Source organism: Trachurus japonicus, chromosome 9 (genome assembly GCF_045865225.1).
Source record: "Trachurus japonicus isolate A0001 chromosome 9, Traja_1.0".
Taxonomy (NCBI): Eukaryota; Metazoa; Chordata; class Actinopteri; order Carangiformes; family Carangidae; genus Trachurus; species Trachurus japonicus.
In genome coordinates, this window is record NC_140915.1 from 22,948,282 (window position 1) to 22,976,152 (window position 27,871).

At 41.0% G+C, this 27,871-nt stretch overlaps 1 protein-coding gene across 5 annotated transcripts in view; it reads left to right on the forward strand.

Annotated features, from left to right (window-relative positions):
• nipbla (NIPBL cohesin loading factor a) overlaps positions 1-27,091 on the forward strand; it is a 29,818-nt gene extending 2,727 nt beyond the window's left edge. For 2 of the 5 annotated variants that reach the window (XM_085786613.1, XM_085786614.1), the window contains 47 exons: positions 1,069-1,217; positions 1,576-1,741; positions 2,252-2,352; positions 2,460-2,571; positions 2,876-3,042; positions 4,646-4,794; positions 5,566-5,656; positions 5,969-6,190; positions 6,391-6,648; positions 7,997-8,748; positions 10,287-10,494; positions 10,646-10,822; positions 11,009-11,182; positions 11,517-11,678; positions 11,787-11,893; positions 11,976-12,062; positions 12,310-12,541; positions 13,139-13,290; positions 13,409-13,489; positions 13,669-13,769; positions 13,977-14,106; positions 14,218-14,300; positions 14,469-14,601; positions 14,979-15,122; positions 15,269-15,355; positions 15,444-15,664; positions 15,858-15,960; positions 16,142-16,240; positions 16,532-16,678; positions 17,760-17,894; positions 18,071-18,169; positions 18,300-18,353; positions 18,681-18,789; positions 18,910-19,040; positions 19,623-19,763; positions 19,872-19,965; positions 20,189-20,343; positions 21,844-21,934; positions 22,220-22,393; positions 22,569-22,759; positions 23,088-23,195; positions 23,456-23,656; positions 24,038-24,184; positions 24,323-24,690; positions 24,840-25,014; positions 25,486-25,683; positions 25,781-27,091. In XM_085786613.1, the coding sequence (XP_085642739.1) occupies positions 1,154-1,217; positions 1,576-1,741; positions 2,252-2,352; positions 2,460-2,571; positions 2,876-3,042; positions 4,646-4,794; positions 5,566-5,656; positions 5,969-6,190; positions 6,391-6,648; positions 7,997-8,748; positions 10,287-10,494; positions 10,646-10,822; positions 11,009-11,182; positions 11,517-11,678; positions 11,787-11,893; positions 11,976-12,062; positions 12,310-12,541; positions 13,139-13,290; positions 13,409-13,489; positions 13,669-13,769; positions 13,977-14,106; positions 14,218-14,300; positions 14,469-14,601; positions 14,979-15,122; positions 15,269-15,355; positions 15,444-15,664; positions 15,858-15,960; positions 16,142-16,240; positions 16,532-16,678; positions 17,760-17,894; positions 18,071-18,169; positions 18,300-18,353; positions 18,681-18,789; positions 18,910-19,040; positions 19,623-19,763; positions 19,872-19,965; positions 20,189-20,343; positions 21,844-21,934; positions 22,220-22,393; positions 22,569-22,759; positions 23,088-23,195; positions 23,456-23,656; positions 24,038-24,184; positions 24,323-24,690; positions 24,840-25,014; positions 25,486-25,683; positions 25,781-26,143 (7,644 nt within the window). In that variant the 5' untranslated portion in view covers positions 1,069-1,153 and the 3' untranslated portion in view covers positions 26,144-27,091. The remainder of the gene's footprint in view (positions 1-1,068; positions 1,218-1,575; positions 1,742-2,251; positions 2,353-2,459; positions 2,572-2,875; positions 3,043-4,645; positions 4,795-5,565; positions 5,657-5,968; positions 6,191-6,390; positions 6,649-7,996; positions 8,749-10,286; positions 10,495-10,645; positions 10,823-11,008; positions 11,183-11,516; positions 11,679-11,786; positions 11,894-11,975; positions 12,063-12,309; positions 12,542-13,138; positions 13,291-13,408; positions 13,490-13,668; positions 13,770-13,976; positions 14,107-14,217; positions 14,301-14,468; positions 14,602-14,978; positions 15,123-15,268; positions 15,356-15,443; positions 15,665-15,857; positions 15,961-16,141; positions 16,241-16,531; positions 16,679-17,759; positions 17,895-18,070; positions 18,170-18,299; positions 18,354-18,680; positions 18,790-18,909; positions 19,041-19,622; positions 19,764-19,871; positions 19,966-20,188; positions 20,344-21,843; positions 21,935-22,219; positions 22,394-22,568; positions 22,760-23,087; positions 23,196-23,455; positions 23,657-24,037; positions 24,185-24,322; positions 24,691-24,839; positions 25,015-25,485; positions 25,684-25,780) is intronic. The other 3 variants (XM_085786615.1, XM_085786616.1, XM_085786617.1) reach the window with 3 other exon arrangements.
• Positions 27,092-27,871: the final 780 nt, after the last annotated feature.

Genomic DNA, 27,871 nt, shown 5'->3' on the forward strand with positions numbered 1-27,871 from the left:
ACACATATTACTATCCACCATGTCAGTCAACAGTTATTCATGGTAGTGCTGGTGCATTATAACAGGAGATTGGTATTATTAAAATAAATACAAATTTTACACTCTCGGAAGTGTGATACATAAGTATGAATATGCCCTTCTTTATCTCACAGCCCCTTTCTGCAAATTTAATTATGCAACAAAAAAAAATCCAGTAATGTTAATATTGCATAGTTTTTTTCATAGTTAATATTCCAAACTGAGAATGCATTTGTTTCTAATTCTATGGTGGACACCAAGATGTATCTGTATTGCACATCTGCCATTTAGGGAAATGAGAGTAATATCAAAGGATGTTTATAATAATAACTCATAACTAGCAGTTAGTATTATAAGGCTGAACAAGGACTTACTCCTCAAGGTGCATTGTATTTATCAATACATTTGTTTCAGATTAGTCACTTTGGAATTGAGGCTGTCTTTGGTTTGTATCAGTGTAATAAAATAGCAAGATTAAGCAGCAGAATTGTCTAACGGCTAGTGACCTTGTTCTCTAAGTGTGAGGCCTGGATTCAATCCTCTGCACGCTTGTTTCTGTCAAACATTTCATAAGACTGCCCTCTTGTTTGTGGCCTGTTATTACTAAACCCATGTCCCTTTATCCCTGTCAGAGCACTGATGACACCCCCCATATACATCAGTGGCATACATACATAATAGTAGTACTAATAGGGTTAGGGTGCTTTGCTTTAATGTAGAGACCACAATAATTTATCTTGATTGGCAAGGTATGAAAAGACATATTTATTTCTGGCTTACAGATGATGCAGTATTACAGAACATTAATTCTCAGCACAGACACAGTAGTGTTTATATGGTGTTGCAAGTATCTCTCCATTTACTGTGCATTCAGTGTTTTTGAATAATATTTGCCTTTTTATTTTTCTACTGTCCCTCTTTTTTTATTCCCGTTTTTCCCTGTGGCCTTTACATGTCTGCCATCTCTTGCCCTCCCTTTCCACCCTTCCCCTGTCCATCAAATGCATTTTTCCATTTGTTCCCCTCCTAACTAGCCTCCCTTTCTCCTAGGTGTCAGGAGATGTGAGGACGGGTGTCGTCCATCGACCCCCTGATCTACCTGTGTATCAACACACCCCCCACCCTCACCTTCAGCATGAATGGGGATATGCCTCATGTTCCCATCACCACTCTTGCTGGGATCGCTAGCTTAACAGATTGTAAGTAACAGAGCACACAGTCACAGCTTTTCTTCTGTCTCCTCTTCCATTGATAGATACATGTAACGTTATTCGTCCCTGAAGGGAAATTCAGTTGTCCCAGTAGCGCATTAAAAAAACAACACAACAACAACCAGTGTAAATTGCTAAGTTGTATAGTCTGAACAGATGCAAATTTGCAATTATGATTGTGTATCCTGATTCCTGCCTCTTACTTTGTCTACCTTCTCTCTACCTTTTTACCATCACCTGTCTTACATTACATTGCACTACTGGTTGCTCACCGTGCTTCCTTTTCTTACTTTCTTACCTCCTCACCTCTGTATTGTATCCCAACATCTCTTACCTCTCGTCTCAGTGTTGAACCAGCTACCCCTCCCCTCCCCTCTCCCGGCCACCACCACTAAGAGCCTCCTATACAATGGGAGGATCGCAGAGGAAGTTACCTGCTTATTGGGCTGTCGGGATGAGAATCTGGCCTCCCAGCTAGCCCATGGCCTAAACCAGGTCTCCACAGAGCACATGTAAGTATATGGTGGTTGGGCTGTGTTACCGTTTAGGTTCACACACACCTTTCCTTTAAGTAAAAAAGAGATGACAATTGAACAGATTCCACTGCTGACTTGTGAAGATGGTGTGATAAATAGTTTTTACCTGCTTAAGTGCAACAAGGTGAATTTTTAATGTGATGGAGACATGTAGGACTTAATAAATACATATAGTATGTTAATGTTTTACCTGTGGGCAAGTTAGTTAAATGCAAATACTGCTTCTATATTAAAAAGTCCAGCACAATTTCAAATCATAGCTTATTAAGAAGCTTTTAAAATGAAATTGAACTTGAAAGGTGTAATTTTTGATGTAGGATTTAAAAAAAAAAATACATACATGCAACACATGCTGCATTTTGAATACATGTTAATTATTCCATGTAGTCTAGTAATACTGTCTATTGATTAATCCTTTTTTACTTTGCCTTGTGCAATCTTGTCCTGCTATATGAAGTAATGTGACTGAACCTGAATGTTTTTCAGAGAGCTGAAGGACAACCTGGGTAGCGATGAGCCAGAGGGAGATGCACCACTGTTGCTGCAGACCATGCTGGCCAGGAACCCTGGCATCTTCAGGGAGAAAAGTATGGAGACATGGCATATGTTGCACTTTACAGCGTGAGAGCATGCAATCATATAGATGAGCTTCATATTGATAGTTAATAACAAATGTAATTTCATTTCTAAACAGATGTTATGCAGCAACCAATGGTACCACCCTTCAAGATCACACAGAATTCCATGCATAGCCCCGCCCAGTCTGCAAACTTCCAGCCAGCGGCAATCTCTCCCAGTCCAACCAGGTGCGTCAAGCTGCAACACTGAGAAATATGCCCTTCCATAATAAAACATAAAAATATAATAACCATTTAATTTACATTTTATAAGCATTTATTTGTTTTTCCAATTAGTTTATACCCATTATATCAAACATATAGGATCATTTTCTAGTCTCATACAGGATGAGTATTTTATGTAGTATCATGACACAACTGAAAGATAAGGCAATGATATTGTAAAGTTAAATAATGTTATTTATGCCACTGTTAAACATGCAGTTTCCATCCATTTGCTCACCTTCCATGTTCTTTCCTCCACATTGTCCAGCCGGTTTGTGGCGCCGTCGAGTGGGTCCAGTAGCCGGTATATGGGCCAGCAGAACAGCCCTGTACCCAGCCCCTACACTCCCCAGAGCCCCGCCACTGGTTACATTCAGCAGTATCCCCACCAACAACAACCACCCAGCTATACCCAACACCAACAAATACAACAAGGTGAGAGTGTATACATGTGCGTTGCAAATTTGTGTGCATGTAAGAAGTGATGGAGGTCTTGAAATACGGTTCAGTGCTTACTTTCCTGTGTCTGTTTGGAGTTCCCCTGGCTAATGTACATCTGTTCTCAGACTTGCATAGTGTAGAGTTTGATATGTGGTCGATTTTGACATGCTGACATAATTAGACAATTACAATCAAGTGTACTTTATAAATTTGGCAAGAAGGTTTCTTGTTGTATGTATGCAGCCAAAGAGCCACTAAGTGTGTTTGGCAAACACCCCCATGTGGAGTTCTTTGCTTTAGTATGGTTTCACGGGTTTTATGGGTCTACCACAGTTTTTGTTTTACAGGATGTTAATGTGATAACATATCAGGTAGCTATACAATAATTTTAATGGAAAATACAAGCGTGCTGTTTTTGCTGGTAGTTTGCTGTTTGTTGCATGTGATCAGTGGCTGTGGTTTTATGGGCAGTTCTGTGGACAAGGTTCTGTTCATTTTTTAACTACGATGAATGCAAATTTAACAGCTCCTTCTTCAGTTGCCTCACAATATCTCACCTGTTACATCAATTCTTCATTGCGTTAATTGATTTTTTTTTTTTTTTTTTCAGATTGCCAAAAGTATTTTTGTCACTTCTATTTTAGATGTTTAACAAGGGATTTCCTAAAGTAGCACAAATGAAAATGGCAACAATAACTTTTGATTTTCACTAAGAATAACTCACAAAGTGAAAGACTTGATTCTGAATTGAGATATAAAACAGAACAAATATCTATCCTTCAAAACAGGAAAGCATGAACAGTTTCTATAAATAGTAATCACTAATCAGATTTTATGAGCCAGTGTGAAAGTTTCATAATTTTGGCCATGTTCTGTAGGGCCTGTATCAGTTAGTACTGGCTTTGTGCCATATTGTTTTTGTTGTATGCAGTCAGTTATGGAAAAATAATTTATGCATAAAAAATCTGATTGGCTGTGTATTAGATGCATATTTTATCTTCATGTTGCATAATCTTATATTAGCCGTATTTGTGCTTTGAAGTTTCATGATTCAGTTTTTTTTATGCACAACAGTGTTTATTACCCAGTGAATACCACAAAATGTCATGCTAACCATATCTGTAATCATCAAAAATTGAATAGGATCCTATGCTATGTTTTAATACAATTGGCACCAATGACCATTTTGGTCAGAAAATACATGCCTTCTGGACACAAGTAATGCACAATTAATATTATGACAACCATTGTAGCTGTAGCAGTTGAAATCTTTGCATTAAGTGTATCTTTCCTGGTGCATTAAACTGTTCACCCTCAGTTCAAAGGCAGTTCATTCATTTACCATTTTGCTCAGTCTAATGCCGTCTCTCTGGGACAACAGGAAGAACTGATGCTTCATTCGAGCAGTTGAACCAAAAACATTTCTAATACGATGCTTGCTCCAGTAAATACTTATTTGCATTATTTTGATCATCAATTTGGGACTCCCCCCTAATAACATGAGAGCATGTAATTTTTTCTGTTGTGAGTAGCTTTACGATTACCACGCTGATGGATACATTTAAAAGAATACACGTTTTCTTCTTTCATCCTGCAGTGTCTGCAGCCAGCCCCATGGTCCCAGGTGGCATAAGAAATATCCATGAGGGCAAAGTATCGGGTCAGATGGCCAATGCTGCCAACCACCACTCAGAGAGACACGGCACTGAGGACTACCTTAACATTGTACAGCGACTGGGCAATGAGGTATGAATCAGACATAGTCTAGAATCAATATTTTATATTTTAATTTTTCATCAAATTGTATGAACAAACAACAAAGTCATCTTTGTGAGTAATGCTGTTTTTAATCACTACTTACGGTTTGCATGATTTGTCATGGGAACGAAAAAGACATTTCATCTGATGTCGCTGTAAATGAAAGTCTGCACTATTATTTCAAACAGGCAGCCATCAGCAGTGGCCTAAAAGCATTCATATGGGGAAAACATGGTTATGGCTACAATGAAAAATGTCATTGAACTCTGGACCACAAAAATAGAAATAGAAAGAATTCAGGGACGAGATTTCACAAAATGCTTAAGGCTAAAGAGAAGAAAAGTAAAATAAAGTGGTACTTTAGTTGGGGTGGTTATGTAATTCATCTAACCAGGCGATGAGGTTTTCAAATTAAATCTGTCAACTAGGTATATTTGTGTGTGTGTTAAGTGTATTATAAATCAGTCTTATTATACACAGTAGGAAATTCTGTTGATCTAAAATCAAGATTATAGCTCTGTGTTGTAGGAGAGCATCTATATCAATTTCCAATTGTTTTGGTTTAGTAGTTATAATACAGATGTGCCAGTACTCCGAAGTAAATTCTCCCTCATCACACAAACTTTATTGGCGACACTTGGACAAAAATTGGACTTCCATAAGCCATGTTAAGAATTTTTTTAGGCTGACATGTTTGAATGTCCACGAAAGCGCATATGTGGTAGCTTCATCTTTCTTGTTTATGTTGTCCTTGTCCAGGAGGGTGAAACTACCATGAGGAATCCGTCGTTTCCTCTGAGGTCTCCACAGTCAGGCTGCTCGCCAGCAGGGAGTGAAGGAACGCCCAAACGTAAGGCCACTGGAAGAGGAAGAGAGGCGCTACGTTTCATTTTGCCCTTTATTTTTGCATTCAAGGAAAAGCAATCTTTGGCTCTAAAATACTCATAATTTAATTTCCCAGCAGTAGAATGGTTTAAGGCCATTATCCTCCAAAAGTGATACAAGGCCACAGTGATTCTTATTTCAGACTTAGCAGTCATCTTTGAATATTGCATTGCATGTCTTTACAGCAGAATGCCTCTTGTTGACAGGCATATGAGCCTCCTTTTTGCATACTGTTTTGGGATAACTTTTTTGTTTATTTGGCATTGCTTTCTCCCAGCCGGTTCTCGTCCCCCACTGATTCTTCAGTCACCGCCTCCCTATGCGCCATCACCGAGGGACGGGGGACCTGACCAGAAACAGCAGTCCCAACAACGGAAGAAAGCTCCAGCGGTCAAAGAGGAGAAGGACATGTACGACATTGTTAGCTCTCCAAACAAGGACTCGACAAAACTCACCCTCAAATTGTCAAGGGTCAAGTCAAATGAGTCTGATACTCCAGGTAAGAGAAGATTTACAGCAACTCTATGCTGGATCCCATTGTGGTTTTTTTTTTTTTTTTTACAATTTCCCACGTTACGAAGAAGGAAGAGGATGCAGTCGCATGTTTTAAGAACAGAAATAAATCTTTGACGCTCAATCACGTTGACTGCTTGAAACACCATGCATTTTACAATACATATATATTTGTTTGTATCACAGGTGATGCTATGCCGGGTATGGATCAGAACTCGGACAATATGGAGCCAGAACTGGGCTTTCAGCAGGTCCCTGTTCTGCAGCAAAATCTTGGTGCCAGGCTGCAACAGCAGCAGTTGTCCCAGCAAACAGGTGGTGCCAGTGGTCTCCAGCCTCCCAGCTCTCCGTACGACGAGGCAGAGCTGGATGCGCTTGCGGAAATTGAAAGGATAGAACGTGAGGCGGCTAGTGAGAAGTGCTCCAAGGAAGTGCAAGATAAAGGTGTGTAGGGTATTTTAACCTCTTAATGCACGCCCCTATTTTTCATGTTTTTTGTCATAACGCCATGCCCAAGTTGTGAGCAGCACAGATCCCACATAGTTTAAGATTCAGAGATGTGCCTGGTATCATTGTAAAGGTAACAGTCTCAGGATTACTGTTAAGGTGTTTTTTTGATTCTGTGACTTTACTGACAAAAATGGCAAAGGTTAGAATGATTAAATTGTTTCCCCGCCCATAGGTTTGCCTATAGAATGACATGGGTACAGACATTCAGGGACCTCTCAGCAGGCTATAGACACAATTAGGCCACAGCCACAGGTCTTGGCTTCCTGCAGTCCAAATTTCAAGTCAAAAGACCAAAAGAAACAAAAAAAATACAACCGCTAAACTCCTGGCGCGCAGTAGAGGGCGCACCCCTAAAAGCAGTGGATTATAGAATTATACACCTATCTGCATTGTGTATTTCTATGCGGCGGAGCCGGGTGGCGCGCACGTCGGATACACGAGGGTTTGTTTATCAGCAACCAAACATGATGGCGTAGTGTCATACACCGTTGAAAACCTCAGACTATTGGCTAAAAGGTTATCTGCTTCATTTCACGGACAATTTCTATTGGCTCAAGCAGCTGTCAATCAAAGTCACGTTGTCAGTCTCATCGTCACGTGTCCTCATTGGCTTTCGAGACATGTCCCAGCCCATCCTCGCCACCGATTGGCTACTGCGTGGTGTCGTTTGAAGCAGGAAGACCTCACGGATGTAAACATTCAGTCACATGTAGTCACAGATCGCCGTGCAACTCGTAAAATGCGGTAACGGGGCCGGTTTTTGTTTTGATCCGCGTGTATTACGTTACGCATTGGACTAAACACATGGACATATTGAGGAAAATACTTCGGTTAGAAGGAAACGGATTTCATATTTCACAAGCATGGATACTTGGCAAGCTGTACAAACGGTCTTGTGTCATAAGATGGTCGCTGTAGATCAGCTGTGGATAAAGGGAAGACTTGAAAGGTATGTACGCATCATACGTTAGCTTAGCGGCTAGCCGACCTAACTGCTAATCCTGTTAGGGCTGTGAGCAACCAAAAAAATCATGGGTGGTCTTGAATTGATCGGGGCGATCTAAGCTTTCTAACAATGTATAACATGAATATATATGCTTAAGGGCTGCTGTTAAAAATGTTCGGGAGTAATTGATGCTAGCGCCACCTTCTGGAGCCGTACCGTGGGCGGTACAGCGTGCGTTAACTGGTTAAAATGTGATTCAATGGCTACAAATTGACTTTATTCTTTTTGTTGTCCTTTTGAGTATGCAGTTTTATTTTCATGTCTTTCCCTTCACAGATAAGCCACTGAAGAAGAGAAAACAGGACTCATTTCCCCTGGAGCCAGGTGCAGGGGGACCAGGTGGCCCCACGGGTGCCCCAGGGAGTGGATCAACAGGAGGGGGAAATGCTGGCAAACTGACCCCACAAGAGGCCACAGCAGCTGGGAATGGTGCCAGCCGCCCTCCCCTCATGGTGAGCATCGACCTACAGCAGGCAGGCCGAGCTGACGGCCAGCTCGACCCCTGTCTGGCCGCCCCTATTCCAGCCCTAGAAGCCCAACGCTGGCCTGAAGAACCAGCTAGTGGGCCGGCTGCAGTGGAGGGTTCTGATACAGCTTTGCGGTTGAAACCAGACGGACGACCAGAAGTCATCAAGAACCGGGTCGATAAACATGACAGCAGGAGAGAGGGTCGAGAGTCATCAAAGCACCGACATGATGAGAAATCCTCAGAGAGACGAGGAGAGATGCCAAAGTCATCAAACAGAGGAGAACACGGACGAGACAGGGACAGAGAATCTGACAGAGATAGGAGGCATCGGAGCGAGACCGGCGGTCGAGACCGACGCTCCCCTGACTCTCGTTGCCGAAGTGATCGAGATAGGTCTGGCTTCCGGGCTTCTTCCACTGGAGAGCCTGGTCGGAGCAGCAGTAGGCAAGATGGTTCCAAACCAGCCTCTTCTGCCTCTGGCGTTAAACTTCCAGATTCTTTCCCTGCTCAGCTCCTGGGAGGGCATAGTGGCGCACTGAAGAACTTCCAGATCCCTAAGGTGATCTGGGCTGACCCAAAAAAAAAAAATATCTGTTCATCTTCCAATCATTCAACTGTCACTGCCTGCAATCTCACAAAACCAAATCACACCACTGCTCGCTCTTTTTGGTTTTTGGTTTTCCATTCATAAGCCTTTTGTTTATTCCTGGAATTGGTCTCCAAATTCTGTTAACACATTAACCTTCACCTAACCATCTCTTAAATGTAGAATTTATTTTTTGCTTTATTTATTAAGTTCTAAATCCTGTGTGTTAAGAAAAGCAAGTACCTTAAAGAAATGCTCCACTGCTGTTTTTCAGATCTTACACATGGGTGAATGTTTAGTGAAAGCACTTGCTGTTACTGTTGTGCTGCCAAAATACTTGGGCTGAAAATGGCCCATTTTTCATTCACTATAGCTACTGTCAACTCCGTCTTAAGAGACGCAGTCTCCAGTCACATATAATCACTTCTAAATAGGACTAAGCAACATTGTGATTAAGGTGTGAGCAGGACATCACTATGGTCAAAATTGGCTTTGAAGAATGACTTGTGACTTCCATGTGCTGGAATTCATTGAATCAAATTACGCTCTTTGAGATTTTCATGGAAAAAGATTTTTAATCCTTGTTCAAATTACTTGAATTGAAGGGATTGTCAGTCAGTGATTCAAGAATGATCCAAATCACTTAATTTAAAGTAAAAATTACTTTGGCTATTGTTTGTTGGCGGATTACTTGTTACTAATTGGTGTTTTTGTCAACACAGTCCCTGTCCAGTATAATTGTTTGTTGAATGCAACTTCCCAATCAGCACCTTTAGCGTTAAGCTGCACTGCTATTAAGTCTAATGGGCTCCATCCACTACTCAGACACACCTGGATTAATCGGTTTGTCCAATAATGTAAGAAAGGAAACAAAGGAGCAGCATTACGTTCAGGAAGTAGTGGAGCTGTGCATAGAGCCCATTGTTATCAGCTGCTGATGACCAGCCACCTACCTTAGCCAATGCTTCTAAGTGGTAAACCAATAGTAAGCTATGCCAATAGCAGACAAAAGAGAGGGTCAGTGTTGCTGCTGTTGTTGTTGTTGTTGCTGTATTTATTTTGTGTTTGTTAGGTGTGTATAACTTAGTCACAAACTTTGGCATTATACTTTTATGGCAAATATTTATAATCAGCGTTAATTCTTTGTTGAAGCATCCACACTTGCCATCTCTAGAGTTTCCTTTTCACCCCTACTGGCAAGGGGGAGTTGCTACCTTAGAACTGCTGCGAGGACAATGTATTATAACATTGAATTGACTGTTGCTGGTAATGTTCGAAAAAACTGTGGAGTATTCCTCTAAGACATTTTTATCAGTATTGTGCTGGAAACTAACATCAAAATCACTAATTTGGTGTTGGTCAATTTGAAGCATTGTTTACATTTTATTATCTTACTTGATTTTATTTTGTGTAAACGCAGCTCGCATTTTTCAGTCACAAACTGTGTGAACTTGAGTTTTACTGTAATTTGAGAGAGGTCTTTGCTGACAGCTGTTGTTTTTTCTTTCCAGATCAAGCGTGATAAAGACACCAGTGGGTCAACTGAAGGTCAGATGTGGGGCCAGCCCAAGGTCAAACTGGAGAGGCTTGGTTTGGTGCAGGACTTTGAGAAGAGGCCCAAGCCTGTAGTGGTTCTGAAAAAGCTCTCAGTTGACCAGATCCAGAGGATCATCCGGCACAGCAAGTCTGGAAAGAACAGGATCTCAAAGTCTGGGAAAAGTAAGAACAATTAACTGTGGAACTGCGAGCAGTTTTGCTGATTTCATTCATCTAACTGAACGGCATCTTTTTTTCAAAATCTGCATTGTATTTTTCCATCAACTTGAACACAAAAAAGCGAAAACTTAAAAATGCTCTTGTCCCATTTTAGGTGGTATGGACCCAGCGGTTCTGAAGGAGCTGCCTCCAGAGCTGCTTGCAGAGATTGAGTCAACTATGCCTCTGTGTGAAAGGGTAAAGATGAACAAGAGGAAACGAAGCACCGTAAATGAGAAGCCCAAATATGCCGAGGTCAGCTCGGATGACGATTTTGACGCAAACGGGGAGTGTGAGTGAAATTATTCGATTCATGCCTGGTACCCTTTGCGCAAGATTCTGTCGTTTCAGTTTAGAAATAATCTCAAAATGTAATCAATTAAAATATATCATGATTGATATTTGTATGCATAAGTTTTTGCTTTGAAAACCAATGTACTTTTGTAAGGTGCTGTCCTTTTATGTTCATCATCAACAGCTGCAAGGAAACGACAGCGCAGAGATAAAGACAGGTCATGGGATTTTGAAGAAAGAGAGCGTCGGGGTTCAGGGGAGCATCGAAAAAGTGGGCACCGAGACAGCCGACGAGGCTCAGGCAGCCGCTACCGTGACTCCTCGGAGGAAGGTTCACCACCGCCAAGCATGAGTGAAAGTGTGTATTCAAGTCAAGTGCCACAGCATTTCAACTTATGCATCTCTTTCCTTTTTGAATGGCAGTAATAGAACTGTATATAAAGCCTAATTGGATCTTCAGGGTTAAATTTAATGCTAATTTAGACTGGAGAGTAATTTTCCTATGTCCATATATACAGGCAATAATGCTGTATGCTGGACTAGAAAAAGAAATGCATTCAAATATCACTTAGTGCCAGGATATTGTGACAAAACAGATATAGTTTCTCAAAGAAATGAACTTCTAAAGAGACGGATTGATATCTGCCACATGTAAGGAGCAAAATAATTAAGATTTCTATCATCTCACCCAGTTGCCAGAAAGATGAAGGAGAAGCAGAAGCAGAAGAAACGGAAAGCCTATGAACCCAAGCTCACCCAAGAAGAGCTGATGGACTCGTCCACGTTCAAGCGGTTCTTGACGAGCATTGACAACATACTGGAGAATCTGGAGGATGTGGATTTCACTACCATGGGTACAGTGCTTATTGACTTAAAAGCTCCCATTGTGGTCCATTTTGAAAAGCACAAAAACTTTAACCTCTTTCTGTTCTGTAAGTATAATTCTGTTTCATGTTTCCAAGCAGCAGATGATGATGAGATACCTCAGGAACTGCTGCTCGGTAAACACCAGTTGAATGAACTGGGCAGCGAGTCCGCCAAGATTAAGGCCATGGGCATCTCCAGCCGGGTACTGTACACAATGTCAATAGAAATAGTTTAAATGGACTTTTGTTGGATGTACATCTAAATAATGATCTCTGTTGTTGTAGATCCCATCAGACAAGCTGGTAAAGCTGCTGAACATACTGGAAAAGAATATCCAGGATGGATCCAAGCTCACCACACTGATGAACCATGTAAGCTGTAGTCCTATCTCTCTCAGTGTTCAATATTCTTTGTAGTGGTACTTAAATGTCATTAGGATCTTTGAAGGTTTACTTCAGGAATCCATACAGTATCCCTTTAAAACATGCTGTCAGTGACAGCAAAATTAAGAAATGAATTGCTGAAATTCTACCAAAGGTTATTTGATTAAATAATTCAAAGCTGTTGGTCTCCGGCTACTGGTTCATTTCTGTAAAGTGCATTTTCATTCTTTCTCAGGACCACGATGCAGAAGATGAGGAGAGACTTTGGAGAGACCTGATAATGGAGAGAGTCACAAAGTCAGCAGATGCCTGTTTGACGGCTCTTAACATCATGACCTCATCGCACATGCCTAAGGCCGTCTATATAGAGGATGTGATAGAGCGGGTGCTACAATACACCAAGTTCCACCTTCAGAACACACTGTATCCACAGTACGACCCAGTCTACAGGGTGGACCCACATGGAGGTGAGGATAAATATGATATTATACAGCTGTATGATCTGAATGACACTAAATTAAGAAGTTTGTGGTGATTTTGAGTATTCATAAAACAATGATCCTAAAGTTATCCCAGTAAGTTATATATTTTTTCTCTTACTGACCTTATATGCTCCTTATTCATGTTATAGCTGAGATTAAAGCAGCAATAACCTGATCGCACTGAGCAGAATTATTTGCACTACAGGTGGAGGTGAATTTAAAAAATGTCTTGAAAGACTACTTCACGTACATTAATGAAATGGGTTTATCAGTTTGTTAGCACTGTCATGGTAAAGAGTTCGGTCATAGTGCATCAAAATGCTCTTGCGTTGTGGAGTTTGGCACAAATTTTTATTATTCAAATAAAAATGTTTGACTGGCTGGTCTTCACTGTTCAAAAATGGGTAGTGGATTTAGGCCTGGCAGTGAAATTTGAGGAAAATTATTTTTTATAGTTTTAGTTGATTCAATGCTGTTGGTAAAATACTGCAAACAGAAAACAATAGTTTGACATATTTGGTGCATGATCAACAACACCATAGCACAGAAAAGTGTTTGACTGGGTTGCTCTTGTCCATTCAGGTGGCCTGTTGAGCTCCAAGGCAAAGCGGGCAAAATGCTCCACACATAAACAACGTGTGATTGTTATGCTGTACAACAAAATCTGCGACATCGTCAGCAACATTTCGGAGCTCCTAGAGATCCAACTACTGACAGACACCACCATCCTCCAGGTAAAAACTCAAAATACTTCAAAACAATGTTAAACTAAGTAAAAAAAAAAAAAAAATTGAAGCGTTCTAGACCAAATGATGACTCATGGTGTTTTTTATTTTTTTAATTTTCTTACAGGTTTCGTCTATGGGGATCACTCCATTCTTTGTGGAGAATGTCAGTGAGCTGCAGCTGTGTGCCATTAAACTAGTTACAGCAGTAAGTGTCTTTTTTCTCCTCATAGGAAATGGACAGAAATTCAGAGTTCATATAGACTTGTGACCATCTTTTGGGGTCACTTAACCCTACTACATTACATCCTTTTGTGTACAGACCTTGCATGTGTTTTACTGCTCGACAAAACCATGAAATGACTAAGCGCCTTATTTCCTGTCCAGGTGTTCTCGCGTTATGAGAAGCATCGGCAGCTGATCTTGGAGGAGATCTTTACCTCTTTGGCCAGGCTGCCCACCAGCAAACGCTCCCTCAGGAATTTCAGGTAATTTGTTTTACCCAAATCTACATTGATTTATTGCAGTTTGGTGTTGCAATGATTCGGTATCAAATGTTTTCGGTAGATCAAAACAGTAGCTGAGGCAGAGGCAAAGATTTGAAGGTGTTTTCACGACCTAACGGATCGATTATTTTCCTGAAAACACACATAGCAACTTCAAATGTTTACTGACCTCTTTTATTCATTCATTAGGCTGAACAGCTCAGACCAGGACGGAGAGCCAATGTACATCCAAATGGTGACGGCTTTAGTGCTGCAGCTGATCCAGTGTGTGGTCCACCTCCCTAGTGACAGGGACATGTTTGAAGAGTACGACACCAAGGTAGGAGAGCGAGCCACTATGTAAACAAATATACAATTTATATAAATACAACAAGTAAGCAATCAGATACATTATTTGCTCAACTCTTTTCCCTTTCTTTTTTCTTTTTAGGTGGATCAAGATGTGTTGATAACCAACTCGTATGAGACGGCAATGAGAACGGCACAGAATTTCCTCTCAGTCTTCCTCAAAAAGTAATTACACCGTCTTAAATATACACTGCTGTTTATTCTGTCAAAATGTCCTGGTTGTGTCATGGTCCCTTGTCCCTCTGATTATAATTGCATCCATTAATTTGTTAACCTGTTATTTATCTGGGATTTCTCCTCCTCTGACACTTTTTATCTCTTCCCCTCCTTTAGGTGTGGCAGCAAGCAGGGAGAAGAAGATTACCGGCCATTGTTTGAGAACTTTGTTCAGGATCTGCTCTCCACAGTAAACAAACCAGAGTGGCCTGCTGCTGAGCTTCTGCTCAGTCTGCTTGGCAGACTACTGGTCAGTACGACAGCTCTTTGTGTAGACCAAAAATGCTCCTATTTGTGCTTAAGTGTTTCCAGAAATAGATGATCCAGGTTAATAGCGGTGGACAGCTTTACGATCTTTTGACAAAAAAACCTTTTAGCCATGAGATGTGGACAGAAGAGGTTGCAACTCATTTGTAAGACATCCCCATTTTTAGCCACGATGTTGCAGAGCCATACAACATTTGAATATCGCTTGCTTTGTACTTGATCAGATGTTTGTTATCTTGAGCCACTTTTGGACTTGGGGCTGAAAAGTATTGAAAAACTTGAAATTCGTTATAAGTGTAGCATGTTGACTGTCACAACAGTGCAGTTCTTGGTGACACCTTTTGTGTCTTCTCTCATCAGGTACACCAGTTCAGTAATAAGCAGACTGAGATGGCTCTGAGAGTAGCGTCTCTAGATTACCTGGGCACAGTGGCTGCACGGCTGAGGAAGGACGCCGTCACCAGCAAGATGGACCAGAGATCAATTGATCGTATTCTACAAGAGGTATTTAATATCACATACTCTTAAACGTATAATGGTGGGGGGAAATGGTGCAATGCAGAAAATGTATGTTACAAGTTAGTTTCTATTTACCGTTTTCCCAAAAATGGCTTGGAGTGAGTGACGGTTGTTTCTTTCTGATTATATAGTCTCAAGGTAATGATGAGACCCAGCAGCTGCAGAAGGCTCTACTGGACTACTTGGAAGAAAACGCAGAGACTGATGCCTCACTGGTGGTGGGTTCACATTAGACTGACTGAACAAGTGATTACTGTAACCACTGAACCATCTGCCTCTGATATTGAGACTCTTTTTGTTCTTTAGTTTGCCAGAAAGTTCTACATCGCCCAGTGGTTCCGGGACGCCACCACGGAAGCGGAGAAGTCCATGCGGAACCAGAATCCGAAGGATGAGGACTCATCAGACGGACCGCAACACGCCAAGGAGTTGGAGAGCACTGGTGAAATTATGCAGCGTGCTGAAAAGCGCAAGAAGTTCCTGCGCAACATCATCAAAACCACGCCAGCTCATTTCGCTACACTGAAGTAAGGATGTGTGAATGTTTTGGCATCACTCTTACAACAGAGATTGGTTGTTCCTACTCTTTCTGATGGTATTGCTCCATCTCTTTCCCTGTTTCTGTTTTGGTGTCACACTTGCCTTTCAGTTACAGTCCCCCTGCCTGTTGTATGACTGTGTAATCCTCCAACGTTCTTCCTCTTTGCCCTTCTCTCACAGAATGAACTCTGACACTGTGGACTATGAAGACTCCTGTCTAATCGTGCGTTATTTGGCCTCCATGAGGCCGTTCGCCCAGAGCTTTGATATTTATTTAACACAGGTAATATTCTTACTGCAAGTATCCTTGCCTTTTTATTGAAGCACAATTGAAGCACAATAGCTCCATTTGAGAAAGCAAAATGTGTTGGAGTCTAGTTGATATTAGGGCTCCATAGTTTTGAAATGAAACATCATCAGTTTGTGTAATCATAGGTTGTTGTTTGTGTTTTTGTTTCAAATAGATCTTGCGAGTGCTTGGGGAAAGTGCCATCGCTGTCAGGACTAAAGCCATGAAATGTCTGTCTGAGGTTGTTGCTGTGGACCCCAGCATACTGGCAAGGGTATGTGAGGATTTGTTTTTGTCAAGACATTTTCTCATGTTTGATTTAATTACAGCAGAGCAGAGTGACGGAGAGACTCGTGTTTAGGCTGAAATACTTCATGTAAGTGATTGCTGACGGAAAATAGGACTATTTAGGACTTATATTAACAAAAACATTCCACTGATATCTGCTTTAATGTGTGGTCTTAAATTATGTTTTGTTAAACACTATAGGAAAATTATTTAGCAGTTTATGTACTTTTTCTTCTCTCCCCATGCTGCACACTCAAACTCTTTTCCACTCCTGTAGTCTGACATGCAACGTGGCGTCCATGGTCGTCTGATGGACAACTCCACCAGTGTGAGGGAGGCAGCTGTTGAGCTGCTCGGCAAATTCGTCCTCAGCCGACCCCAACTCACTGAACAGTACTATGACATGCTCATAGAGAGGATACTGGTGAGTTCCCCACTGGGACACATTATTACATTGGAATATCTTAAAATCCCCATTGAATATTGGCCATCAATGAATTCAAGTGCACTGTTGTTGTCAACTACACATCCATCACTATCCTGCACAGTTGAATGAGTGTTGGGTTGTGTTTCATGCTGTTTACACCACACTGTGAGTCTGCAGCTGGAATGATGAGTTATCAGAATGGACAGTTTTTAAGACATTGTTAGTGCATATATATTAAAGACGTACACTGCTGTTTCACCATTACAGCTATAGCGTAACATTTTCCCTTGAATTGTTGTTTCATTTTATGATATTGCCCATTATACCATAGACCGGCAATTAGCCACCTGATAACTCAAGTGTTGATTGTTCTTTGTTCAAGAACCTTTTATAAACCAAGCTTTTGGATTGGGCATAGTTGAGATGCCGTGTGTTCACTGTGTGTGCACTTTGGAGATTTTCACCTGTAGAAATACAGCTGAATCTTCTTTAGTTTTTTCAACTTCGACCTTTTAAGATGCACTTGAATTGATCACATGAATTGCTTGTGTGGAAATGGAGCTGCTGTTTCTTGCACCTTTTGAATGCATATACAAATGAGGGAGCCTGGCTTATTTTTCACTTCATGAGCATGAAAGTGCATTTATCTGGTCATTGACTTTAGATGGTAAAGCATCTCCAGTGATTGAGCTTGAAGAAAAGATATTTTCTTGGTTGTTTTGGGTTTTTATATGATGGGAATTATTAAATAAGGAGCCGGTTTAAAAGGAAGCAGTTGAGTTTTGAGACAGGTCACTAAAATGTACATTTATAGTTCCTGAGATTCAGTCCAACACAAAAGCCACGTACTTATTCTTTGTATTTAGCATCTGAGTAGTGAATGAATTGAAATTGTTTTGCCTGTTGTCATGGTAATATTCACAAGGGTTCATGAGAAGTTCACTCATCATCACAGTCCTTTACTGCCACCTATTGGCAAAAATATGCTATTGCATCCATGCAGGTGTTTTCTTTCATGAATGGAAACAAGAGCAGAAAATTCAAAATCTCTATGAATTCTCTTTGTTTTGGTGCACAGGACACTGGTATCAGCGTCAGAAAACGGGTGATTAAGATCCTCAGAGACATCTGTCTGGAGCAGCCAACCTTCAGTAAGATTACTGAGATGTGTGTGAGGATGATCCGCAGAGTCAATGATGAGGAAGGTATCAAGGTATGGATCAACTGCACCTCTGTGTTCGTTGTCAGAAATATGACTCCCATTTTTAATCATTCTATTAATTTCTCATTTCATTTTAAAAAAATATTCATCACAAAAGATGTAGTTTAAAACATTTGTCAAAAACTCTAGATCCAAGCTAATTACACGCAAACTTATGTTCCTTTTAGAAATTGGTGAATGAAACATTCCAGAAGTTGTGGTTTACTCCAACTCCAGCTCATGACAAAGAGACCATGACCAGAAAGATCCTGAACATCACTGATGTGGTGAGTTTAAGTGCCGTACCAGTCTGTGCCTAGTAATAAATGTGTTGAACCGCAACAAAAAGGCTAAATCTCTTATCAGCTCTGACCTTGTCTCGTGGTGAAGTGTAATTCTTCTGTCTGATTTCTTTAGGTTGCAGCGTGTCGAGACACCGGCTATGACTGGTTTGAGCAACTTCTTCAGAATGTGAGTATTTTAGGTTAGGTTAGGTTAGGTTAGTTTATTAGTCTCCAGGGAGAAATTTGTCGTGGAGACAGGGAACATGTTGCATACATAAAAACACATATAGTACAAAAAGAACATCAAGTTAAAAGACTGGTGGAGTAAACAGACCACTGGACAATCCTGCACATGCAGCAAGCCGACGTGAACGTCATTCACATGCATCCACACCGCTACTCTAACTCTAACTCTAACTATTTTGAGTGTGTCAGAACTTAACCTGGTGGACACAGGACAGTACATCAGTGTTGAAACACTTTTTAAAATAAACTATTGTCTCTGTTTCTCTAGCTTCTCAAGTCTGAAGAGGACGCGTCATATAAACCAGCCAAGAAGGCCTGTGTTCAGCTCGTTGACAATCTGGTAGAACACATCCTCAAATACGAGGAATCTCTCGCAGGTATGCAAGTTTATCATCCGACACCTTCTCGAACTGTGTTGTAAAGCACGCAGCTGATGAACTTTTACACTACTGTCTATGCTGTCGGATGTTACAACAGTTTTTTTCTTTCCTCTGCAGAGAACAAGGGTGTAAACTCAACGCGGTTAGTGGCGTGTATCACCACCTTGTACTTGTTCAGCAAGATCAGGGCCCAACTCATGGTCAAACATGCCATGACCATGCAACCCTACCTTACCACAAAGTGTAACGTAAGTTGTGTTCACAAAGTTAGTATCGTTATTGCTTTATTATTAAAGGTGTACAGAAAAGAAAACTGAATTTGAGCCCACTCTGGATCATAAAATTAATGTGATAACTCATCTTTCAGACGATGTAGGCCAAACTTTGTGCAAAATTCTATTTTTGAGTAAATCCGGGATGAAAGTGTGTTTTTTTTCTTTTCGCATTGGATAATGCAGGCGCACGGATTATACGTCAGCCTGTACACGATTCACCAGCCACTGATATTGGATCTGTAATCCGTCATTCAAACGTCTGAGACACGCACACACACACAGAGCTCGGTCTCGCCCCAAGCTTTGAATATCCTGCCCGCTCGATAACGACCAATCAAATTCGTTTTCCTTACTCGGGTAAACTCGTGTTGCAGCTCGTGACAACTCGGCGCGACAAACAGGACAAACGGCCATTTCTGTACACCTTTAAGAGAAAAGAAAAATCTTATTGGATAATTGATTATTGTTTCCATCTTGGTGAATTTAGAGGACCACCAATTGGTTTGTGTGTCTTGGAGCTTCTCAGTAATTGCTGTTACGTTGTTTCCCTTGCAGACTGCCAATGACTTCATGGTCATCTGTAATGTTGCAAAGATCTTGGAACTTGTGGTACCGCTGATGGAGCACCCCAGTGAAACTTTCCTTGCCACCATCGAGGAAGACCTCATGAAGCTCATCATCAAATATGGCATGACTGTATGTGGGAGTCATCTTTTAAGAACTTGATATAGGGTGTAAAATATAGAGCCATGTTTACTCTGTGAAAATATTGAGCTGACACAATCTCCTCTTCCTTTTGTTTAGGTGGTCCAGCACTGTGTGAGCTGTCTTGGAGCTGTTGTCAACAAAGTGACGCACAACTACAAGTTTGTCTGGGCTTGCTTCAACAGATTCTATGGTGAGATATCCAGCTTCTTTGATCTTTGCTTTTGCAAAGATAACAGCAGCCTGGTGTGCTCAGCTTTGACGTGTCATCCTCTAGTCTATCCACATATTCCCTCAGGGGAGTCATTGTAGAGCTTCACCTGGCCACCAGCAACATTAGAGGGGAAAAATACATAAAAGGACATCCATAATTTATGTCTTAAAAAGTACTTAGAATTATTTTTCTTCTTTTTCAGGTGCACTGAACAAACTCAAGATTCAGCATCAGGAGGATCCTAACAGCGCGACGTTGGTAGCAAACAAGCCTTTCCTGCTGCGATCACTCTTCACTGTGGGTGCCCTGGCCCGGCACTTTGATTTTGATTTGGAGGAGTTCAAGGGCACCAACAAGGTAGAATTAGCAGTTTAATTTTCAATATTTAACATAAATTAAACTTATGGAAAGCTATGAACTGCAACAAAGCAAAAAATATCTTGAGATATAAAACCAAACCTGTTGCTCCACCACCCATGTAGGACTGGAACAGTTTATGAAAACGCTCCGAACCATTCGGTTCGACTGCCTTGGATCGCAGCGTGTGTCGTTTGAGTCACAGGCATGCGCAACTTTTTCTTCTTTTTGTTTTAATTTAATATGGAGGCAAAGGAGTGTAGCAGGCAGTCAGATGTGGACTTTTCCCTGCTCTCTGTCTCACAAACACATTGAGAGTGGACCTGTCTGTGAACAGCCCCTGCTCTCTGTGTACACTGTTTTAGACAGAGATCCCACAATAATGCCGTTAAGGAAGATCCCTCATTATGCAGGCTTTGTGTGTTCACATGCCAGCCTTCCCTTTTACACAGACGTCAATTTGACTCTGTGACTACCTTCTCCGCTGCCAGCTCAAAGGCCGAACAACAATGCCCCTCCATTCCCTGTTCGTATGTTTTATACAGAACGGCGAGGCGGAATAATTGTATTGTGCAACATTCCCGCCTTGAACAGGCTGTATAAAAGGAGCTTGAATCAAAACATGATGTTCAAACAAAGGGTGCAAACTTTGCAACAAGTAGGCTGAAGGTCAAACACTGAAAGTGTTGAAGTCACTTTTTTTCAGACACAATATTGTGTCTGAAAAAGTTATGGACAACGAGGAGTTTTGGAAAGCAAAGTGTTTTCACACTACATTTCCCATGAGCCTCCGCACGCACGGTGAAATTCTTGGACCGGCACAAGACGGACAAAAGCGAAAACATTTGCCAAGAATGTTTTTATTCATCAAGAATGAAAGTCGGAGGTTCGAAGACGATCAGACACCGTCGTAGTGCCGACCATAAACGGCAATTCGGCTGCGTTATTCCCATGACCCGCCGGGCAGCGTCCGGGAAACCAAAAGTGGGAAATGCTGGGCGAGCCGACCACTAAATAATATATATAATAATAATATCAAAATAACTATGAAGACAGAACAATATATTTATCGAAAATGGACCCATTAACAAGCGTGGGTAACGTAGATTCATCACATCCACATTGATATGAGACTTTTTTATAACCTCGTTGTCCGTTTAAGTTATTTAAATAAAGAACTTGACAATTAAAATGATTATTTTTTTAGTAATACATTTAAGAAAGCATGGGTGTGTGTGCATTCTTTTATATGACAGCAAGACTTAATAAAAAAATTTTTAAAGTGTAAATGGTGAATTATTGGATATATATCTTATGTTGATATACGTTTTTTCTGTGGTGATAAATATAACAACGTATACCAAACCGTAAACAGTGACCACAAAACTGTGGTACAAACCTAACCATGGATTTTGTGAACCGTTCTAGCCGTACGCCGTTGCTACTGCAAATGATCAAATATCTGCTTTCTCATAATGTGTCTCTGTGTCTTGTGTACAGGTTGTTATCAAGGAGAAAGTTCTCGAGCTGCTGCTATATTTCACCAAACATGAAGATGAGGAGGTCAAGACCAAAGCTATCATCGGCTTAGGCAAGAACAACATTGTTGAATATGATTTAGTTAAAAGATTAAAAGGTCATCTTATTTGTTGTGTTAAAAATGTGACCTTTTTAGACAGCATGTTCAGAATGATCCACGGTAATGGTTGTTGTTTCTTGGTGACTGACCTACAGTGTCATGTTGGGAAGTCACAAGACTGTATTAGAAAGCCAGAGATGTTCATGAAGCTGCAGCAGCAGGTGGAGGTTTTCTATGGAAGCTGTATTGCCAACTGGATTTTAAATGCCTTTGCTGTGGGCTGCTCTCTTCCCTCAGGCTTCCTTGTTATCATGCATCCCAGCCAAATGTTTATGCCTGAGGTGAAGTCCTTGTACAACGGCATCCTGGCTGATGCTTCCTCCTCCATCAACCTCAAAATCCAGATCCTCAAAAACCTCCAAACGTACCTTCAGGAGGAGGACACTCGGATGCAGGAAGCAGACAGAGAATGTAAGTAAAGCTGCGGTTGTTGCTGAACATCAACAGCTTTTTGATCAAGCAGTGTTTCATGCATTGCTGCAAAATGTTGGTGTGCAGAAAGTACTTTCTTGTGTCAATTTTTATATTTATTGTGATAGAATGAAATGAATGGACAGTCAACACATGGTGTTTCGCGTCCTTGCAGGGAAGAAACTGTCCAAACAGGAGGATCTGAAGGAGATGGGCGACATCTCTTCAGGGATGAGCAGCTCCATTATGCAGCTTTATCTAAAACAAGTGTTGGAGGCGTTCTTCCACACCCAGTCCAGTGTACGGCACTTTGCTCTCAACGTCATAGCTCTCACGCTCAACCAGGGTCTCATTCATCCTGTACAGGTAAGACCTAATTACTCACACACACACACACACACACACACACACACACACATTTCCAGCTCAGGTAATTGATAGACAAGTCCTCTTTTAATGACATGTCTTTGTCTTAGAATTGGGTTTTATAGATATGGGCTTATCATGTCCAGTTTACCCCTAACCTCAATTTTCCATCTGAAAATAGTTTGTAAGCAACTTGACGCCTAATAATAGCTCTCATGCTATTAGAGCTTCTAAACTCATGTGTGCTAGTATTGTGAAATCTTCTTTTGCTTCCACTTAAATATATAATGCATGTGAACATGACATCATTTTCATTCTGTTTGTGCAGTGCGTACCCTACCTCATTGCAATGGGAACAGACCCAGAGCCCAGCATGAGGAACAAAGCTGACCAGCAGCTGGTGGAGATTGACAAGAAGTACACAGGTTTCATCCATGTGAGTTGGTGTTGAGTGTTTGCGAGTCTCAGTGTTATTCTCAGTTATTTTTAGATCTTGATGTGGTTATTTTGAGATATACAGTATTACTTGATAAATGTCTTTTTTCTTGTTGACTTTTGAACTTTTGTAGTACTGTTAGATGTAGTGTAATTGTAGTCCTACTATTACTTACGCACGTGCCCATTGCAACAGCTGCTCAACAGTTGTCTAAGGTTGCCAGGTTTGTAACACATCTCTTTCAACATGTTCTTTTAAAGATGAAGGCAGTTGCTGGGATGAAGATGTCATACAACTTGCAGCAGGCCATCGAAATGTCTCGTAAACGCATCATCAGAGGTTTCAGACAGGACGAGACGCACTCGGCACTCTGCTCCCACCTCTTCACCATGATCCGGAGCAACCGCCAGCACCGCAGGGCTTTCCTCATCTCACTGCTCAGCCTCTTTGATGACAGTTCTGTGAGTGAACCTGTACTCATCTTAACACACATTTGCACCACTCAGTCTAAAGTGGTATTTCCTGATTGCCTGTGTGCCAAGTCTAAATATACTTCATGTTTGTAACACTTATGCCAAGAGTATATTTTGCTAGAAATATTTATTAGTGCTTTATACAGCAACATACAGGATACAGACAACATTTTATAGCAGTGTTTTTTTAATATAAGCACAACAAACACCAGTGTAAATGTGTTCACACTGTTGTCTAGCAAATTCATCAAGGCTAGTTATTGTATGAATAGATTCAATTCTTATCAGCAAACCCAGCAATATTAGTTATATCATGTGAGTATCAGCCATCTACTTTCAACTTTCCTATGTTTTTTTTTCTTTCTGCAGAAGTCGGAAGTGAACATGCTGCTGTTTGTCGCGGACAACCTCGCCTGTTTCCCATACCAGAGCCAGGAGGAGCCTCTCTTCATCATGCACCACATAGACATCACATTGTCTGTTTCTGGCAGCAACTTGTTGCAAACCTTCAAAGAGGTAACTGCGCTTTTGAGAGTAGTATGTGTACATATTTTTTTTTATTTGTGTTGTGTGTTAGCTGAAGAAAAATGGGGCTGGAGAAAGTGCAAAATATTATCATGGATGGAATTTGATTCTTTGTTTCTTTCTGCTTAGCTTTTGTTAAAAGAACCAAGGCGCAAGGAGAAGAAAGTAAAGAAGGAATGGAAGCACACATCAGATGGGGAGGACGAGGAGGAGAAGATGAACTGTGATTCCCCCAGGAGCAACGATGAAGAAAACATCAACAGCGATGACGAGGATGTGGTACGTCGGCCCAAAAAGGCCAGAAAACCCGTTGCTCCCGAGAGCTCGGAGTCGGAGTCCGATCTGGAGGACTTGGATGTAGAGGATGCTGAAAAAGTAATGAGGCTCCTCCCAGACAACCCCGGGGGTCTCTTGGATTTCGCTAATGCCGTTCAGGGCATCCTGTTGCTGCTGGTGCTCAAACAGCATCTGAAGAACCAATACGGATTCTCTGACGGGTAAAATCAACACAACTTTGTTTCTGTACAGATTATATTCAAAGTAATGTTTTCATTTTTCAGTATGAATTACTTCTACCTCTTCAGACATTCACCTTTGTTTGAAAGTCCACGTCCACTTAAACCGACATTGTTTTATCTTCCAACAGTAAAATCCAGAAGTACTCTCCAACAGAGTCAGCCAAGGTGTACGATAAGGCGGTGAACAGAAAAAGCACCATTCACTTCCACCCACGACAAACCATTGACTTCATCTCCAACAACATGGCTCATGCCTCACTGACGGACGATGTCAAGAAGCGGATAGTAAGACAGTACCTAGATGTAAGTACTGAAGCAGGTGTCAGACGTCACTGCCAGTGTTTTTCTTTACATCACAGATTCAGTTATTCTTATCTCTCTCTTGTCTTTTCTCCAGTTACATGTGGTTTCAAATTACTTCTAAATAGTTTTCTTTACTCCTGAACTTAGATTTAATTGATGAAATATGAACTACGAAAAAAAAACTGGCTCATCTGCCTGAAGAACTTTTTTTTTTACACTTTTGTTTCATTTGTCTGAAGTGCATGGCAGCCTGATATAAACTTAATTTGTCAGACTTCACTTGGTCATGACCTTTATTCCTCTGTCATGTATGAGATTAATGTACCTTTGGTTTTTATGAAGGGTTCTCCCCTTTAATCATTCATTCAGTATCATTCAATACTGATTAATTTGCAGTGATTATCCCAACATTGTTCTTTTAGTAGATGTTGGCGTCTCTGAACTCGTTTCTTGTCTTTTAACACGACACAGTTCAAGGTTTTGATGGAACATCTGGATCCAGATGAGGAGGACGAGGAGGGAGAAGCGTCTGCCAGCGCCAACATCAGAAACAAAGCCATAAACGCCCTACTGGGAGGCTTGGGCCCCATGTCAGGACCCAGCCCACGAAATCAGGCAGGACCAGAGACAGATGACGATGATAGTGAGGGTGACGAACGGACTCCAGGGGTGAGACAGCCGCACGGATACACACAAACTCCTAACACAACAGAATCTAACAATGTGAGAAAATATTGCAACCTTTTTTCTTCTATCCTCCTTGCAGTCCTCTCGAAGGTCAAGGCGAGCTGGTGACTCCTCGGACCCCGGCCGTATGAGTGAGCAAGTGGAGTCCATGGATGTGATCGCCCTTTGCTGCCCCAAATACAAGGACCGGCCGCAGATAGCTCGAGTCATCAACAAGACCTCCAGCGGATACAGCATCCACTGGATGGCCGGCTCCTACTCGGGGCCCTGGGCAGAGGCCAAGAAACGTGACGGCCGCAAACAGGTGCCTTGGGTGGACACTATTAAGGAGTCGGACATCATTTACAAGAAGATTGCCTTGACCAGCAACCACAAACTGAGCAACAAAGTAGTACAGACTTTACGCTCAATGTATGCAGCGCGGGACGGAGGGGCTAGCTAATGGCTCCTGTGTGGTGGTGCCCCCCCCCCTTCCCCCTCCCTTTTTTTTTTGTTTTGTTTTTTGTTTTTGGATCCCCCTGCTCCATTTCTACTTTATCAGAATCTTCGTTTTCCCTGCTCCTGCGCCTCCTCCTCAACCTGCCACCTCCAACGACACAGCCAAACTTCACTGGATTCCTACCCTCCTCCTCTCCTTCCTCATTTTTGTAAGAAAACACAAGAGGGCAAGAATATTTGACACTACATACTTTTACATGAGTTATTCTTGCAAAAATGACACAAAACAAGACTTATTATATTAGAGGGACTGCTCATGTTTTGTTTGTGTACAAGTTCCGAGGATAGAGTCCAGAAGGCATTAAAGGAATAATTCACCCAAATTATCCCTTAAAAAGGCTATCAGAAAAGAGACCTGGAGGGAAATGTTTTGTCAACATTGTTGTGGGAGCTCCTTCGCTGTTGTGCAGCAGATTCTAGTCGCTCATTTCTACTCCCACTGTATCATAGTTTAACACGACAAAAAACTAAAATGTTTATATCTCTGAAGACAAAAAAGCTGTAAAAAAAAGAATAAAACCTTAAGTGAATGTTGGAAATTAGTCTTTTTGATGTTCTTATTAAAGTGTTTTTGGAGTTTATTATACTACTAGCACCCTGATGGTTTTTCCTTTTAGCTTTTAGATATTTGAAAGAAAAAGAAAAAGAACAAAAAAATAAGAATTTTTATTTTTGTTCACTTTTATTTGTCCATGCTGTACAATGGCAGAGTCCTCTGAATATAATTTATTCTATTTCGAACTACGCATGCAGTATATGTGGCCTATTGCAGGAGGATATTTTGTAAATGTAGATTTTGTTGTATTAGGTCACCCTAGTAATAAGAGGAAAAGGGGATTCATACCCTTTTGGTGGAACAAATACTGCAATAAATTTTCTACTTCTCTTTGTCACTTGTCTGCTCAAGTGTTAATCTGATCTTTTCATTTTGCAAATGAAGAAAAGTGTAGGACTTTGACATTGTTAAAAACTCGGATGGGCCTGAAAGGAATTTAGAGGGTAGGTCACAGAGGCTCAGCCTCATAGATGTCCAAAGAAACAAAACTAGAAGTAAGGTTAGAATTTGTGGTTTAAATTGTTGCTCTAGTATTTGAAAATGCCATCATGTAATTCTGTTTTGCACCCTTTGGAGAGTCAAACTACACAACTACATCGATAACTACACTACTACACAGATGTTGCTATGTTTCACAGGATATTTTTGTATGGCTATATGTAATCCATAAATCGTTATCATGTGGGGCAAATGTCACACACATTTTGGATTATCACTATCACAGTTAATACTGCTGTCATTTTGTCAGAGGATTTACCGACTGTGTTAAGTCTCCTACTAACTCAGTCGGTTACGTATTGAACCTGTTTTTCTCCCCATAGTTTCTAGATCACAAACAAATTCCAAATGTTATTATAACCTTTATTTATTCTCGATTTTGTTACCAAAAAGATTTTAGATAAGTAATCTTGGATCATCTTTCTTAAATTTGTCTTTACAATGAATAATTAGAATTACAATGTGTGCATGTTTGTTTACATTTTGGGCAAGTTAGATCGCTTGTAAAGCCAAAAAATAACATCAAATGCATGTAAATTAATGGAGCGGACCGTCAATGGGGGACTGATGCACAGCTTGGAATAAAGAGGTATGGTGGCCTTTTATCAGAGCCAATTT